The 16,076-nt window shown below is 36.2% G+C and overlaps 1 protein-coding gene across 2 annotated transcripts in view; it reads left to right on the forward strand.

Annotated features, from left to right (window-relative positions):
* Positions 1–16,076, forward strand: part of cdk19 (cyclin dependent kinase 19) — a 68,263-nt gene that overhangs the window by 2,927 nt on the left and 49,260 nt on the right. For both annotated transcript variants that reach the window (XM_079433087.1, XM_079433088.1), the window contains exons 2-4: positions 1,633–1,708; positions 10,745–10,855; positions 12,806–12,946. In XM_079433087.1, the coding sequence (XP_079289213.1) occupies positions 1,633–1,708; positions 10,745–10,855; positions 12,806–12,946 (328 nt within the window). The remainder of the gene's footprint in view (positions 1–1,632; positions 1,709–10,744; positions 10,856–12,805; positions 12,947–16,076) is intronic.

Consider the following 16,076-nt stretch of genomic DNA (forward strand, 5'->3'; position numbering starts at 1 on the left):
TCTGCTAAATACACCTATTGTACCTGAAAATAAAGCACTGTTTGTTTTATTTGTATATTATGTGTATTTGTAATGTGTATCTTTGTTCTTATTTTTTAATAAGAAAGATAAAATAATGACAAAGATTTTTATCTTCGCCCACTTTGGCCTAAATATCTGCCATGCATCTTTGTCTTTCTAGTTTGGCTGTAATGCTTGTAAAATCAAAATAGTAAAACCAACATGACAAAGAATCGTGATAAAATCGTGATATTTCTATAAAAAACCGTGATATGATATTTTTCCCATATCGCCCACCCCTACCAACAGATAAAAAATCAATAAGTGACTGACTCTGTTAGATGAATTTGACCAGTTATAGTACACTAAAGAAAAACAGAAAGTTGTAGTTCTTCATTCATGCCATTTGGTGTCAGTGATTTTAAATTTATGAATGCAAAATGCTTCTGGTTTCAATAGTTCCTTATTTATATTACCTCCTCGACGTGACCCAAAACCCTCTTCTATTCCTATACATTCCAATCGCTTGATGTCGTATCTCATTTCATTAAAATGTCTTGCTACTGAAGAGGTTGATAGGATATTTGAATGATAGTTCCCCCCATTTTAAATTCTTATTCTCCAATGAAAGGTTAGATTTTTGTGTTTTTTTTTTTTTTTTTTTGTAAATAAGAGATCAAAAGGATTAACGATGCAGATTAATTTTCACAACCTTCTTTGGTCATATTTACCAAGGGTGCCGATAATTCTGACCACGACTGTATATCATGATCAGAAACAGATGAAAGATACAGTATGCTGGTGCGGTACATGTCTGATTGGCTATTTGTCCTGATCATCGGTTGTCGAATGGGTCATGTGTAACTAAATTACAATATGTGAGATAAGATGATACAGAAGAGTACAAAAGATATCAATTAGTTAGGCTAGATGAGGCCAGTGGTTCCCAACCATGGTCCTGAAGTAATAAAAGTATATATTTTGGTATTGAAACACCTATTTTAGGTTTTTCTGGTAATGAGTTGAATGAGGTGTGTTTGATTGTACAAAATGTAGAGTGTTGCATCAGCATTTATTTGATGGTGACCATATTAATTAATGGTATTATTCATTCGATAATTGTGATGTTTATTTTTTTTTCATGATTTCTGAAGGTGTGGTGAAAAAAAGCTTCAAGTCTATTGTCAATATTGGAGTGATATGCATCACAAGTCACACAAATTCACTATCAAACCAAGTAATTTTCTGTCTGTCAGCATGTTGAACAGCGTGAACCTGTTGCGAAATCTGTGTGAGGAAATGTTTTGCCCAGAACATTTGGATTCTTTGTTAATTGATTGTATTCAGTCTGTGAAAAGTCTCAGAACAATGGTAAACGTGACCACACTCTTGATTTCATAACCTGTTCACTGCTCAAACGGTGCTGAGAATACCACAATATTTGAACTGTTTAATGCCATACAGTTTAGAGAAGATCCATTTTGTTATTCATATCTTAAATATAAGTTTCTGAAATACAATAGATAGTTGTTTAATAGTTATTAATATTCAACATTGTTGTAATGGTATATGTACTGTATGTGGCTAGATGCTTTCCTCACCTTTAGTAATGTTGTGTTTGTGTTTTTACAGGAAGGATGAGAAGGAGTATGCACTGAAACAGATAGAAGGCACTGGTATTTCCATGTCTGCCTGCAGGGAAATTGCTGTGAGTTACATAAAAGCTTTTTTTTTTTTTACTACTTTGCATACAATTATTTTTCATCAGGCATCAGTTTTTAAAAGCAAAAAATATGTATGGTAACACTTTAGAATAGGGAACACTTATTCACTATTAACTACGACATTTCCCTTAATAAATTCCTAATTTGCTGCATATTAATAGTAAGGTAGTTGTTCAATTCACGTATTGGGCAGGATTAGGATGTAGATTAATTCATTAACAGAGGAATCCAGCAAGTATGCAGCACACAACTCCAACTGCAATAAACGAATGCAACTTCAACACTGTTTTGAAAATATAACCATAATTCTTAAATATTAGGCTGCTGTATATGTGTGTTTGAGATTAGTACAATAGAATAATTTACCAACCGCTCTGTGTGTAACCAACACAATGCCAAAACCAGCTGGTAATTGGGAAAATAACCTGGAACCTTTCTTTAAGGTTCAGAGGGTCATATTTGGTTTTGTCAAGGGCATTTGATTAAACTCAGGATCTTTTGACTCTCCCACTTCAAAAATCCAGATTTGACCCCTGATTGTAAGGCAGTATTCTTTTTAAAGCTGATTTGCAGTGTGTGTGGTGAAAAGCAATGTGGAGATGAAGTAAAGTTCAATTAAATTGGCTTTTGGAGTTTAATTTCCCTTTAAACTGTTGTGTGTCAGAATTATTGGCACCCTTGGTAAAAATGAACGAAGCCTGTGGAAAATAAATCTGTATTGTTTATCGTTCGTTCGTTCGCTTACTCGCTCGCAAAATTCCAATCCCTCAAGTTAAAGTGGGAGGAAAATCACATTATGAAATAAATACAAAAAGTATTGAATAAAGATGCCATTAATCGTGGCCAGTGTATATTGGAGAAAAACATTACATTTAATGAGATTTTCCCCCTATTTTCAGTTGTTTTACTTCAATGAAAGGTTAGGTTAGGTTTGTTTTTGTTTTTTAAACAAATGATCAAAAGGATTAACAATGCAAATTTATTTTCATAGGTTTCTCTGTTCATATTTACCAAGGGTGCCAATAAATCTGACCATGACTGTAGGCATATTAATGGAACACATTGTTTCTAATTTCTGTGGTAGGTGTGACAGGCTGCAACAGTTCAACCTGTTTTGCCTTTTTATTTTAAAGACGTTTCTTGTGTCACGCAGATTAGCCATACTCTCCCACAATCACATACCAAAATGACAGAAATACCTGTCACAGACACAGGTTTCATGAGGTAATGGTGAATCCTAGAGAATTTCCATGAGGTGTGTTTTGAATGTGGCTGGTGAGTCAGTCTAGTTTGAATTCAGCTGGTGACTCTGTTGTTTGGTTTGTAAGAATTGACCGTAAATTCCTGAGCTTTGTTCACAGTGAAGTACAATAGCTATTTGAGCTTCAATAGAAATGCAGACATTACCTAGGGCTTGGTTGAGAATGATAAAGGTAGACTAAGACTTGATAAACATGAATTGGCATTCAAGGTATTAAAAAGACAAAAAGAAGAGCTGTCTATGCCGTGAGCAGTGATAATTAGGGCTGTATACCTTGGAGAACCTGGCGATACGATACATACCTCGATACACAGGTCACGATTCGATACGTACCTCGATACAGAGCTGTCTCGATACGATTTGATACAATGTGACACGATTCGATACGATTCAATAAAAATACATGGCCCAGAGCCAATTAGTTAATGCTGAACACATTTACTCAACAAACAGAACTCTGCAATTTTCTTCAATTTATTGAAGACAAAAATGCATTATAACAAAGTGCATTTTGCTTAAATATTTGCAACTTTAAGTGCTCTGATTAATTGTACACAAATTGTATTAATCTGGAAATTACCACAAGTCAACATTTAACTTTCCAAGGGTACAGTCTGAGCTCACACAAGCACAAAATCTTCTTCTTATTATTCTTAACTTCTTATTAAATCTTCTTATAATTCTTTTTTGTGACACCATGTACTGCCATAACATATTTCACTATGAAATCGCTTAAATGCTACATCTTGCTTTAACATTTTCCATGAGTTTTTTGAAACTCGCGGGCGCCGCTGCGCCCCCTAATGGCTGGGCGGAGTATCGATACTAAGGGCTAGAATATCGATACTGTATCTTTTTTTATTATATCGGTATGTATCTAAGAATCAATATTTTGAGCACACCCCTAGTGATAATGAAAGATTAGATGTATGACGTGACAACAGAACAAACTAGTCCGGTGTAACTGAAAAAAAAAAAAAAAAAAGCTTAGGTCTGAGCACCGAGACCTGTGGAACTCAGTCATTAAAAGTTGTTAAATAATGAGGAATCAAATTTTCCTTGATCATTTTCAAAAATAAAAATTCTGTCATTAATTATTCATTCTCATGTTGTGCCAAACCCTTAAGACCTTATTTCATCTTCGGAACACAAATTAAGATATTTTTGATGAAATTCAAAAGCTTTCTGACCCTCCATAGACAGCAACGCAACTGACGTGTTCAAGGCCCAGAAAGGTCGTAAGGACATCATTAAAATAGTCCATGTGACATCAGTGGTTCAACTGTAATTTTATGAAGCTATGAGAATACTTTTTGTGCATAAAGAAAACAAAAACAAAGACTTTTTAACAATTTCTTCTCTTATAAGCACATAACAACAATGAAAAAGATCAGTTCAATACTATCCCGATACTGGTGTGCCGATTCAATATATATATTGCTATAATTGAGTATTGTGATTATATAGCTATTGCGTTTCGATTATTACAATTTACTGTGATTTTTGTTTGCTTATTAAAGACCAGACAATGGAAAATACTTGATCACACCCTTAAAGATATGAAGTATATGTATGAGTCATATTAACAAAAACAATGCATCACATCTTTCTGAACTTTTATTTCACAGACACAGTGTAGCTATATTTTAAAGTACCTTGAACCATGAAACTTTCAAGTACCAAAACCCTGAACTTGCACATGAATATAATAGTCAAAAGTTAAACCAAATGAGTAGGGGGAAAAAATAATTTCTGAAATAAAACATTTGTTTTATTTCAGACATTGGGTTTAGTCATGTTTTCCCGGCAGTGTGTAAAATCGAACACACTTGGGATTCAAAACATGAAGGTGCAGAAAGAATTCTGGAAGAGGTTTGATCCTCTGCCTCCGTCATTCAGGGTTGCCAGGTTTTCACAACAAAACTCACCCAATTGCTACTCAAAACTAGCCAAATAGCATTACGAGGGGGGTTCCCCAGTAAAAAGCGTGTTCTGCGGGGTAAAATACACGATTTTGGCGGGGTTTCGCCTGGTAAAATTTGCACTCCATATCGAATATCACGTTGAAAAACAGCACACGGCAACAGTGTTAAAGTTGCCCGATTCTGCTGGAAAAATGCGGACCTGGCAACACTATCATCATGGTTTTGCTTTTTCGCGCTGGCTTGAAACGTATACGCCGTGACCTAAAGCAGCAGCGCTGTGTACGCAGAACGATCGCACCGCTTTGATGTCGATATGCCGATCGGTCTGCGCGGCGCTGCTTCAAGTCCAACACACCGATACATTTCGCCCTCTGTTGGAATAAAAGCGCTAACTTCTCCCCACCACCTCTTAGGAAAAGTAAAATAATTGAATATAAATTGATTCTGAGATAAACCAATCGATTTTTAAATCGTTTTAAAAAAATTGCGATAGCTAGGGGAATCAATTTCTACTATTACTATTCTACTATTTAGACTTTATATAATTTTTTTTTCTGTCAATTGTTAGGATTTATCACTATGCCAGTCATTGCAATTTTGAGAGTAAATCCTGCATTTATATGCGTATGTCATTCCCAAAACTTGGCAGCGCACTTGATGCATTGAGGCTCTCCATAACGCAAACACAAATAAGCATGGAGCATTTGCCAAATCTGCTTTGCAGTATCCTATTATTACAGCTTCAATCATAGCCTATGACTGCTGTTAATAATGTATTGGTAACACTTCAGTGAGGATGCACATTAACTTTACACAGTGGTTACTATGAACTAGTGACCAATAGCATTATTATTAAATATGGGCTCATGGAAATTTCTACATGTACTTGTTTTATATTAAAATAAAGTAAGAGTATTAGTATGAACTAAAATGATCTAAAAATGAACATAATTAATTAACATCATAAATATAAATGTAAAATAATTGACATATTAATATCTTTTGAAAGTGTACTGCCCCAGTGACAGATTTAATAATCTGCATTAGGTCATCCAAGGCATCAGTTTTTTCATATTATATAGAAGGCAAGTTTGATTCTTATGCATTGATTACACATCCTGTTGATTCACGTGCATTGATCAAGAAGTGTGTTTTCTGAATTGTGAATGGCTTTTTTCTGGTCAATAATCATTGAAAATATTTTTTAAAAAGCAACGTGCAAATTGGGTGAAAACATTGATTCAGATGGAGCAAGATGAAAGGCAGGAAACACACGAGAAGGAAAAAACTAAATATGTAAGACCAATAAACCTGAAACAGGGAAAAAACAAACAACCATGAGCGAGGATCCCAGCACAGACATTATCTCTCGTAAAACACACTCACACTGTTGATAAAGCTGCCGACTCATTGCATGGCCTCTGCTGAAATGTCATGGGAACTTTAGCGTTAAAGTCAAAATATTGGCATTTTTGTGGTATTATGTTACAGGAAAAATTTACTGGGTCTTAAATCATAGTTGATGCTGCTTTTTTTTCTTTTTGCCCATAATAACACATTGAGGAAACTGAATGAAGATTATGTAACATTCATGTAGTAAACCGGAGGAAGTAGGATGAACACTACTATTGCTAAAAAAACAAAAAACAGAAGAGTAAAGAGTAAAATGCGTTCATTTCAGTGTGGGTTGTTTTGTGGATTTGTCACAGCTTTGCAAAGAGGTTGTTATGGATTAAAGGATGAGATTCTGTGCCTCAGCAAACACCACTAATAAATGGCCCATAAATATTTGTGCTTATTTGTATTGGAGTTAAGTGCTTTGCATGGTCTTCACCCCACAAACACATGCCCGCCTACCAGCCAATGCATGGGCGGTGCTTCATATTTTCTCTTCCGTCTGAGCTGTTCTCTGAATCGTGGGTGGCGATCTTCACTTTCAAATGCGAGGGACGTCAGCACCACTGTTCGTCTTTCTCTTGGTCCTAATCCGTTTGTTTTGAAAAGACCTTTAAGGTGTGGTAATATTTGAACAGACTGATCTTGAAACAGGTTCAGCAGCATCATGTTGAACAGCCACAGCAGTTTTACAGACCAAAAACAAAACCCAGAAAAAATATCTGTATGGTTGATTCTCTATTCGCAGGAACTTTTTATTCCCTGAATGTTTGTAAAATGAAACGTTCAAAATACCGTAAATAAAACATGTTTCATATCTTCTGAAATGAAGATGTGATCATTGTCTTCAAAGTTTTACAGTTTCTATGGTCATTGAAATGTCACGTAATGACATGCCAAGATTTTAAATAAAAGTTAAGTCACCTTTATTTATTATTGCTTATTTATTGTTTACGTATTGTTTTAATAAAAATTTAGTTTAAAAAAAAGTATAAATGTATTTATTTCTATTTTATATTGTTGCAGTTTCTAACAATAACAGTATTATATTTTTAGTTATTTTATTTTCTTTTAGTTTTATTGTATTTAAGTCGAGGTCTTCACTGGGGATATGTCCCCGGGGCTCATCCAGGTGTCCCGGCCTCCGCCGACGATCTTCCTTAAGCGTAAAGGAACAACTGTATCTAAAGTGCTAGAAAAGTGAGAGTCAATAGTTTCTGTTACATCATCAAGTTGTTCTGCGCTGTTGGATATGCTGAGGAATTGAGATAAATCAGGAAGATTACTTACAAAGCAGTCTTTTGTGGTAGAAGTGATGGTTCGACCATACTTGTAACAAGGTGTAGAATTTACAGTTTTAGCTATATAGAGTTTACACAAGACTAGATAATGATCTGAGATATCATCGCTTTGCTGCAGAATTTCAACACCACTAACATCAATTCCATGTGACAGAATTAAATCTAGAGTATGAAAAGTGCACTATTCACTATATTTAAATCATACAAAAAAATAAAATACATACATAAATAGATAAATAAATCCTACGAATACAACCAATTCCTTTAAGGAAATCATTTTTAAGCACGTGTTATATAAAATAATAAAATAACTTTTCATAAAATACATAACTCTTTTTTTTTTTTTTTTTTTTTCGTTAAGTGTCAACATTTCCTTTGCTTAACAGTCTGGCCCCTTAATTCCAGCGAGGGCAAATCTTAAAGCTATGTCACCCGGAGGATTTGCCTTTCATAACAATGTCCCTGTGCATAATTTCTCCCTTTTTTACTATGTGCCCGAAGTGCATATTTTTCGTGTATGTTGCAATGTAAAAATTAATTTACATTTTAAATTCAATCCTAAATTTGTATTAGCATTTTTCTTGCAACATTTTATTATTTTTAATTAGTATTATTAATTAAATGTTCAAGGTATATTAAAATTCCGTCTGAGAATAGTTTGATATAGATCATTACTGCTGTATCTTTAATCTTCGTCTAAAATAAAATACATTTTCTGAATAAAATGTGAAGAGTGCTAGGTCATGCTACCGCATTGCTTGGGTGTTTGGGTGGTTGCTATTATGGGTGCTATTGGGTGTAATGGGTAGTTAATTTTTGGCCTAAGTAAAAAGAAACCATCATCAAGTCTTTATTCTGGTATCTAGATATGGCTTGGCTCTGTCCTTCACTGTTTCATGATCTGCTAGGTTAAACCTATTTTTATTTGATAGAAAAGTAATATTACACATCTCTTCAGCAATCCACATAATTGCCATCATTCATGTCTGTAGCACAAACAGCATTTAATTTTAATAATAAGTACTTACAACATTTTTTCTAACACTCAGTTAGCATTAATCCAACACAATGTGCCGGGTCCGAGCCTCAAACACAATAACAATATTCGCTTTACTACAACTCTGCATGCCAAGATCCTCAAAGTACCTTAACACAGAATTGATTCCGTAGCAGCACAATTGGCCCAGGTCTTTCCAGAGATTGAAAACAACTGCATAACAACATTGTTGTTGAGGTTGAAACGTCATGGGTATAGAGGTCTCAGAGGGCCACATTGAGTCACGGCACTGAGCATTGTTGTTGCGCTGCTTGCAGACAATTTGTCCATTGAATTGTGTCTGAATTGTTTAAATCCAAGCGATTCTTTGTGTAGTGTGTTGCTGATTTACAGGTCACGTACTGTCTGTCTACCTGTTTGGACTTATGTTTTTACCATCAAACTCGCTTTCTGAATATCTGACCTCTGTTTTATTTTGTTGGAAAGGCAAAACAATATTCATGTTGTCCCAGAGCTGGGTGAAAGGTGTTGAAGTTGGCAAGTATCAGTTGGGAATTGTTATTTGGACTTTGGTTTCTTAATTGTAGGTCCATTTTGTAGCTATATTGAGCTGCATGCAGTTGCCTGTTAGTATGTTTTCAACATTTAATGTGTTTTCTAGTTTTATTAGTTGTATTAAGTGTAAAAATACATTTGAATAAATTCAGCAGTATAGCTATCAGATCACATTTAACACATATTGCCCCCTTAAGTAGTTTTTTGTAAAAAAAAAAAAAAAAAGAAACTTGAGTAAATAAAGCAACTAACTGCAAATATTTTTTTTATTTTCTCTACTTCAGTAGTTGTGCCAACTTATATTTACATTTACATTTATTCATTTAGCTGACGCTTTTATCCAAAGCGACTTACAATTGCTATATATGTCAGAGGTCGCACGCCTCTGGAGCAACTAGGGGTTAAGTGTCTTGCTCAGGGACACACTGGTGTCTCACAGTGGATTCGAACCCGGGTCTCTCACACCAAAGGCATGTGTCTTATCCACTGCGCCATCACCACCCATATTTGAAAGTTAGACCTGACATGAGTTGGACGTGAATTGTTCACCCAAGGGATCAATAAGCCAAGTTGGAGCTGTGAAACAAAGCCCTGAGGTGGAGCTGGAGGGTCGAATGTTCCAGGTTGTGCCCACAAGTCTGAAGACCAGGATGTATCTTGGTCGACAGAAGACCGTGGCTGCGGCGGTGGAGCTGGAGGGCAAAGGAGAGCCGGCGGATCAGGAGAATGAATCAGGGGAACCTATGAAGACTCTGCTCTGATTAAAAGAGCACGGAAATCTGACTAAATCTCCTGTGACAACTTGCGGTGTTGCATATCATCGAGGCAGAGAAAAGCACACAATTCTGCAGGCCGTTATTATCACTGTTTTCTATGTTATGTTAGTGGAGTAAATATTTTTACGCGGCTTTTTAAAAATGCCAGGTAGCCAGTGTTTCTTATGCATTTGGCCAATCAGCGTATACTTACATCACTGATACATTCACCCTAGTCTGAAGTAGGAGATAATTTAGTTCCCCCAAAAGGACTTCCTAGAACTAAAGCCGCTCCTAGTTCCCGTGAAATGTTCACATGGGCTTTTGTTTACTACTGTGTGTATAATAGTGTATAATAACAAAGTGCCTCTTCATGTATAAAGTGCATAAAAACAACCAAGAGTTAACATTGCTCACTGTTTGTAAGTGTTTATTTTTGTGATGAACTGGCAAATGTTTAGTTGTCATATGTGCATGGCAAAAATGCCGTCATCACAGCACTGGCAGAAGTGCAAATTCATTTTGTTTCATGCAGTGGTGTGCAGTTTTTTTGTAACTTGAGCGAACAGTGCAGGCAGTGTTGCATTCAATTATTAAAGACTTCAAGGCAACATTGGCTGGAAAGAAAATATAATCTATTTATAAAATCTATTTATACATTTTCAAAATAGGATATGTGGACGTATGTAAGCATTTCAGAGAATATTATGCATGGATTTCCTTCACTGTGTGATTCTGCATTCCCTGATGTAAATGCCTTTACATGTATGTGACATTTGGAAAATGAACAGGTGAAGGAACAGACGAATATGTCTCTCTGTCTTTCTGCAGTTGCTGAGAGAGTTAAAGCATCCGAATGTCATCGCCCTGCAGAAAGTATTTCTCTCTCACAGTGACCGCAAAGTCTGGCTCCTGTTTGACTATGCTGAGCATGACCTGTGGGTGAGTACACGTGCACATGCACTCACTTTTTTTTTTTCTCGACGTTTTGTGTTTACAGAAGAAAGAAATTCATAAAGTTTCAAAGAAAACGGTGACAGACCTTGCATTTTTGATTTTAATATTTCTTAAATTTTCAAGAGCTTGATACCTTGAATACATCTTAGGAGTGCTTCACACAGAAAACATTTTCTGTTCCACTCTGCTGCGTTGTAGCTGATTTTTCTTTTTGTAAACATGCGTTAGGTGGGAGTCTTGCTAAGTTAAGAAGATGCTGTGTCAAGTTAAAGGAATTCAAACATTGTTGGAGCTGATAGCCTCGTGGTGACTGTACCATCTGAGTTTGAGCTTGTGATCCTTTTCCGATCCTACTAAATAAATAAAAGATAAATCAAAAATAAATCTTCAAATCTTTGTATTTCAAGACCCTGGCTTTGTTTTCTTCATTGCAATCATCATTGCAGTTCTGCCATTTGCACGTATTGTGTATTTTAAAGCTAAAACGTGTTAAGTGTGAATGGCTCAGCTATCATTATGTTTTTTAATCTATCATTAATGTTTAAAACACATTTTTAAATTGTTAAATTAATAAATTTTTTAAAATGTATTTTCGAAAGTACTTTTTTCAACTATTCATTCATAAATGTTTTGTGGTGAGGTACATCACATTTCACAGTCTGAACAAACCTTGCCATGTAAAAAGATCAAATTATCTGATATATTAAGAGACTTGGGGCCAGATTTACTAACAGCTTCTCCAGCGCAAACCTTTTGGTGTTAAAAAACTACTGTCAGGATTTACATTTTATGATTTAAGACATGCAGCAAAAAGTGTGGACACAAGTCATTTTTGCGGCTGATCTTCCTGTATATGCATTTGTAAGTGTTTCCTTTTCAGAAACAAAATTAATAGGAGGAGAATATTTAAATGAATGGAGTGTCTATTTACACTTAGTGCAAATAGCCCACCTTGTTGGCAGAGACTATTTACACTAACTCTGCCCACCAATTTATGATTGGGTTAATCAACATTATAAAAAACGGCTCTGAGTCATCAGCTCCAGGGGCGCAGATGGTAAAGTGTGTACCATGGTATTTTTGATGTGATCGCAGGTTCGAACCCGCCTTTTGCCAAACTTTTTTTTTCTCTCTTTTCAAATCTTGTATCACATCATAAAGGCATTTCTTTTCAATAAAAATGAAGGAAATAATCAAAAAGTTGAAAAGAAAGTATCGGGTAATGTTAGGGTAGGTGTAGGGTGGGCTTTATTGTACCAGTAAGGTGGCATCCATTTAATAATTTGAATTGAATGATCATTTTGCATACTGTTTTATAATGTACTACAATACTGAAGTGCAGATAATTGCCACTATTTGCAACAAGTTAGTATAAATAGCAGAAAATGCACTTAGTGCAAATAGCTGCTGCCTTGAATGATGCAACATGATTTTAGTCTGTTTACTGGTATTATAAGCCATTATTTACCGCCCAAAAAAAGCATCCACCATTTGCATTTGTTAGTAGATTGCATGCACCTGATTATCATGGGCTCTGCTTGTTTGTGCTGCTCTTGGTGGATTGCGATGGTCATTATGGAACTGAATCGGCTGCGTCTGTGTTCTTTATTTTGTGCGTTGTCAGTAAATCACCCGTAGAACTTCCAAATCCCATCTGTGCTGTTATGGGATTGCGCTCTCATGCTAATATGCCCTGTTTAGTAAACCTGGCCCTTATTGACCTTGGCACTTCTGCAGAGTCCTCTGTGTGATTAGTATTGTTTCTGTGCTCTGATGGTTGCCGCCTGAAAAAGTTGAAAAGGTCAGCAGAGATGGAATGTTACAGATCTTAATTTGGTAGTGCGTGCCCTTAGCAGCAAAAAAACTAGAGGAAAGAGATTTATATAATGCATACACACAATGTTCACGCAACTTTTACCCGTTCTTATGTTGTAGCACATCATAAAATTTCATCGAGCATCAAAGGCCAACAAGAAACCCATGCAGCTACCGAGGGGGATGGTGAAGTCTCTGCTTTACCAAATCTTAGACGGCATCCATTACCTGCATGCCAACTGGGTCCTGCACAGAGATCTGGTGAGTACAGACACAGAGAATGCATTTACACTGCATGATGGCATGAAGGCATGATGCACTGGTCCGGTCTTCCGACACATATCTGTTTTTTTCCCCTGCTTATTTACATTCACTTAAGACTTGACAATATGAATTATAAATGTTTTGTAACAGGAGCAGCAGAATGTTCTTTTGCATTTTGGAAGCATGAATTTCTATTGTCCTCAGACAAAACTTGTGTAGTGTTACCAAATGTTAAAGAACTAAAGTCATTTTTGTTATTTAACTTCATTCCTTTACAAACCCATATGCTGGTATTTTTTTGTAAAAAAAAAAAAGTTGAATGCAGATATTTTCCATACAACAACAGCTATGTGGAATTGGTTGACAGTGTGAAGGCAGCCGGAGATGCTTCATACCAGAAAATAACAATGACAGTGGCCAGTTCAATAGATTTTGGCTGCAAAGTGATGTTTAATTCCCATAATTATTAGCAAAATATTTAGGCAAGATTTAGGTTTCATACACAGTGGTAATTCAAAGTGCTTTACATAAAAGAAAGTGAAATAGACATTACAAATCAATAAAAACATGGAAATAAAATTAATAAAAACAAGGAATTTTAAAATGATATAGAAATTGATTAAAAAAATTTAAAGAAAATTATTATACTTAAAATTCATTGCAGTCAGTTCGGACATATAGCACAATGCTCATTCAACAAATGCACAGTTAAACAGATGAGTTTTGAGTCTGGATTTAAATGTGGCTAATGTTTTAGCACATCTGATCTCTTCTGGAAGCTGGTTCCAAGTGCGGGCTGCATAATAGCTAAAAGCAGACTCCCCTTGTTTTGTGTGAACCCTTGGTATTTCTAACTGACTCGATCCTAATGATCGGAGTGGTCTGTTCGGTTTATATTCAGTGAGCATATCAGCAATATATTTAGGTCCTGGGCCATTGAGTGACTTATAAACGAGTAAAAGCACTTTAAAATCAATCCTAAATGTAACTGGAAGCCAGTGTAAGGACCTGAGGACTGGTGTGATATGCTCAGATTTTCTGGTTCTTGTCAGAATCCTGGCAGCAGCGTTCTGGATGAGCTGCAGCTGTCTAATGGTCTTCTTGGGAAGGCCGGTGAGGAGACCATTACAGTAATCCACCCTGCTGGTGATAAAGGCATGAACAAGTTTCTCCAAGTCTTGATTGGAAATAAAACATCTAATTCTTGCAATGTTTTTGAGATGATAGTATGCTGATTTAGTTACTGCTTTGACATGACTACTGATCTGTCTCCAGAATCACCCCAAGATTTCTGACTTGATTTTTAGTTGTTTGACCCCTAGAGTCAAAGTATGCATTCACCTTGAGAACTTCATCTTTGTTTCCAAATGCAATGACTTCAGTTTTCTCCTTGTTTAACCGAAGAAAGTTCTGGCACATCCAACTGTTAATTTCATCAATGCATTGGCAGAGGGAGTCAATGGGGCTGTAGTCATTTGGAGATAAGGCTAGGTAAATCTGGGTATCATCAGCATAGCTGTGATAGGCAATTTGGTTTTTCCTCATTATCTGACTTAGTGGGAGCATATACAGGCAAAACAAGAGCGGTGCAAGAATTGAGCCTTGTGGGACTCCACATGTCATGGCCGTCCACTTAGACTTATGCTCTCCTATACTCACATAGTAACCTCTCCCTTCTAAGTATGACCTGAACCATTTGAGTGCCATCCCAGAAAGCCCGACCCAGTTTTCCAGTCTCTCTAGAAGTATATTATGATCGACCGTGTCAAACGCAGCACTAAGATCTAGTAGTACCAGCACTGATATTTTGCCAGAATCAGAATTGAAGCGAATATCATTTATTATCTTAATGAGTGCTGTCTCTGTGCTGTGATGTGCTCGGAAACCAGATTGAAAATGGTCCAGGTATCCATTTGAGTTTAAGTAGTTGTTCAGCTGATTAAAAACTACCTTTTCAATAATCTTACCTATGAAAGGAAGATTTGATATGGGTCTATAGTTGCTCAACATGGTGTTATCAAGATTGCGCTTTTTCAGAAAGGGCTTAACAACTGCAGTTTTAAGGGAGTTTGGAAAAGTCCCAGTAAGAAGTGAGGCATTCACCACTTCTAAGAGATCAGCTTCTAAACAGTTAAGCACATTTTTGAAAAAGGATGTGTGTCAAGACAGCAGATTGAAGATTTAAGGTGCTGTACTATTTCTTCCAAAATGTTATCAATTTTTTAGGACATTTAGGACACCTGTGCCTTTTTAACAGTTAACATTTTTCATGTTTGTTGGTTGTAGCAGGGTAAATATCTAAAGAAGTAAATGAGAGGCCAAAGTTAATATATTTTTCCATTCCCATTTATTCCAACAGTAAAAAATAAATAAAAACACATCTAAATCTATGCATTGCTGTGATTTTTCGAATGAGAATGAATTATAGCAATCAGAAGAGAGAAGGCGTTAACAAGCTTTTTGTGTTTTGATGCTGGGGTGTAACACAAAGCATAGTGTTATAAATGCAGATTCATTTTTGCAATGTGAAAATATAAGTGGAATTGGCTAGATTTACTGTTATTCTGGAGAGCTGTCATCAGTCTGTGAAAAGGCTCTCTACACCTCAGTATCTTGTTCTGTGTGAACATGACTTTTTAAAGAACCATATTGCGTTATTGTGATGCATTATTAAGCTAGCTGGTCGGAGAGTAAATTGCAACTGCAACCAGAGAGCAGTGAATTTGTCTCTGTGATGGAAACATAAACATAAAAAGAAATGTTACTTTTCTGTGGAGAGTGTTCTCTGCTTCTCTTCCTGTGTGTAGGGTTTAAATCCCTTCTTCTGCAATGAAATTATCGTTCCCTGGTGTCGTTATTATGACGCTCTGCCTTCTTGTTAGTGAAAAGGCTGTGGTTGCCAGGGGTGGTGCAGAACACAGAGGCAAAACACACACTGATAATCGGATTGTCAGCAGATAGACACGGGACACAGAGGTAAGTGCAATACAAACAACAGGTTTATTGAAAAGCAGCAGAGGGGAATAAGATGAGCAGAAAGTCCGGGTAAGCAGGCGGGGAATGGGAAAGTCTCTTGGGGCTTATCTGAGTGTTAATGTCCTTGTTTCTTTATCCAGGGGATCCAGAG

This window comes from Barbus barbus (genome assembly GCF_936440315.1).
Source record: "Barbus barbus genome assembly, chromosome: 14".
Taxonomy (NCBI): Eukaryota; Metazoa; Chordata; class Actinopteri; order Cypriniformes; family Cyprinidae; genus Barbus; species Barbus barbus.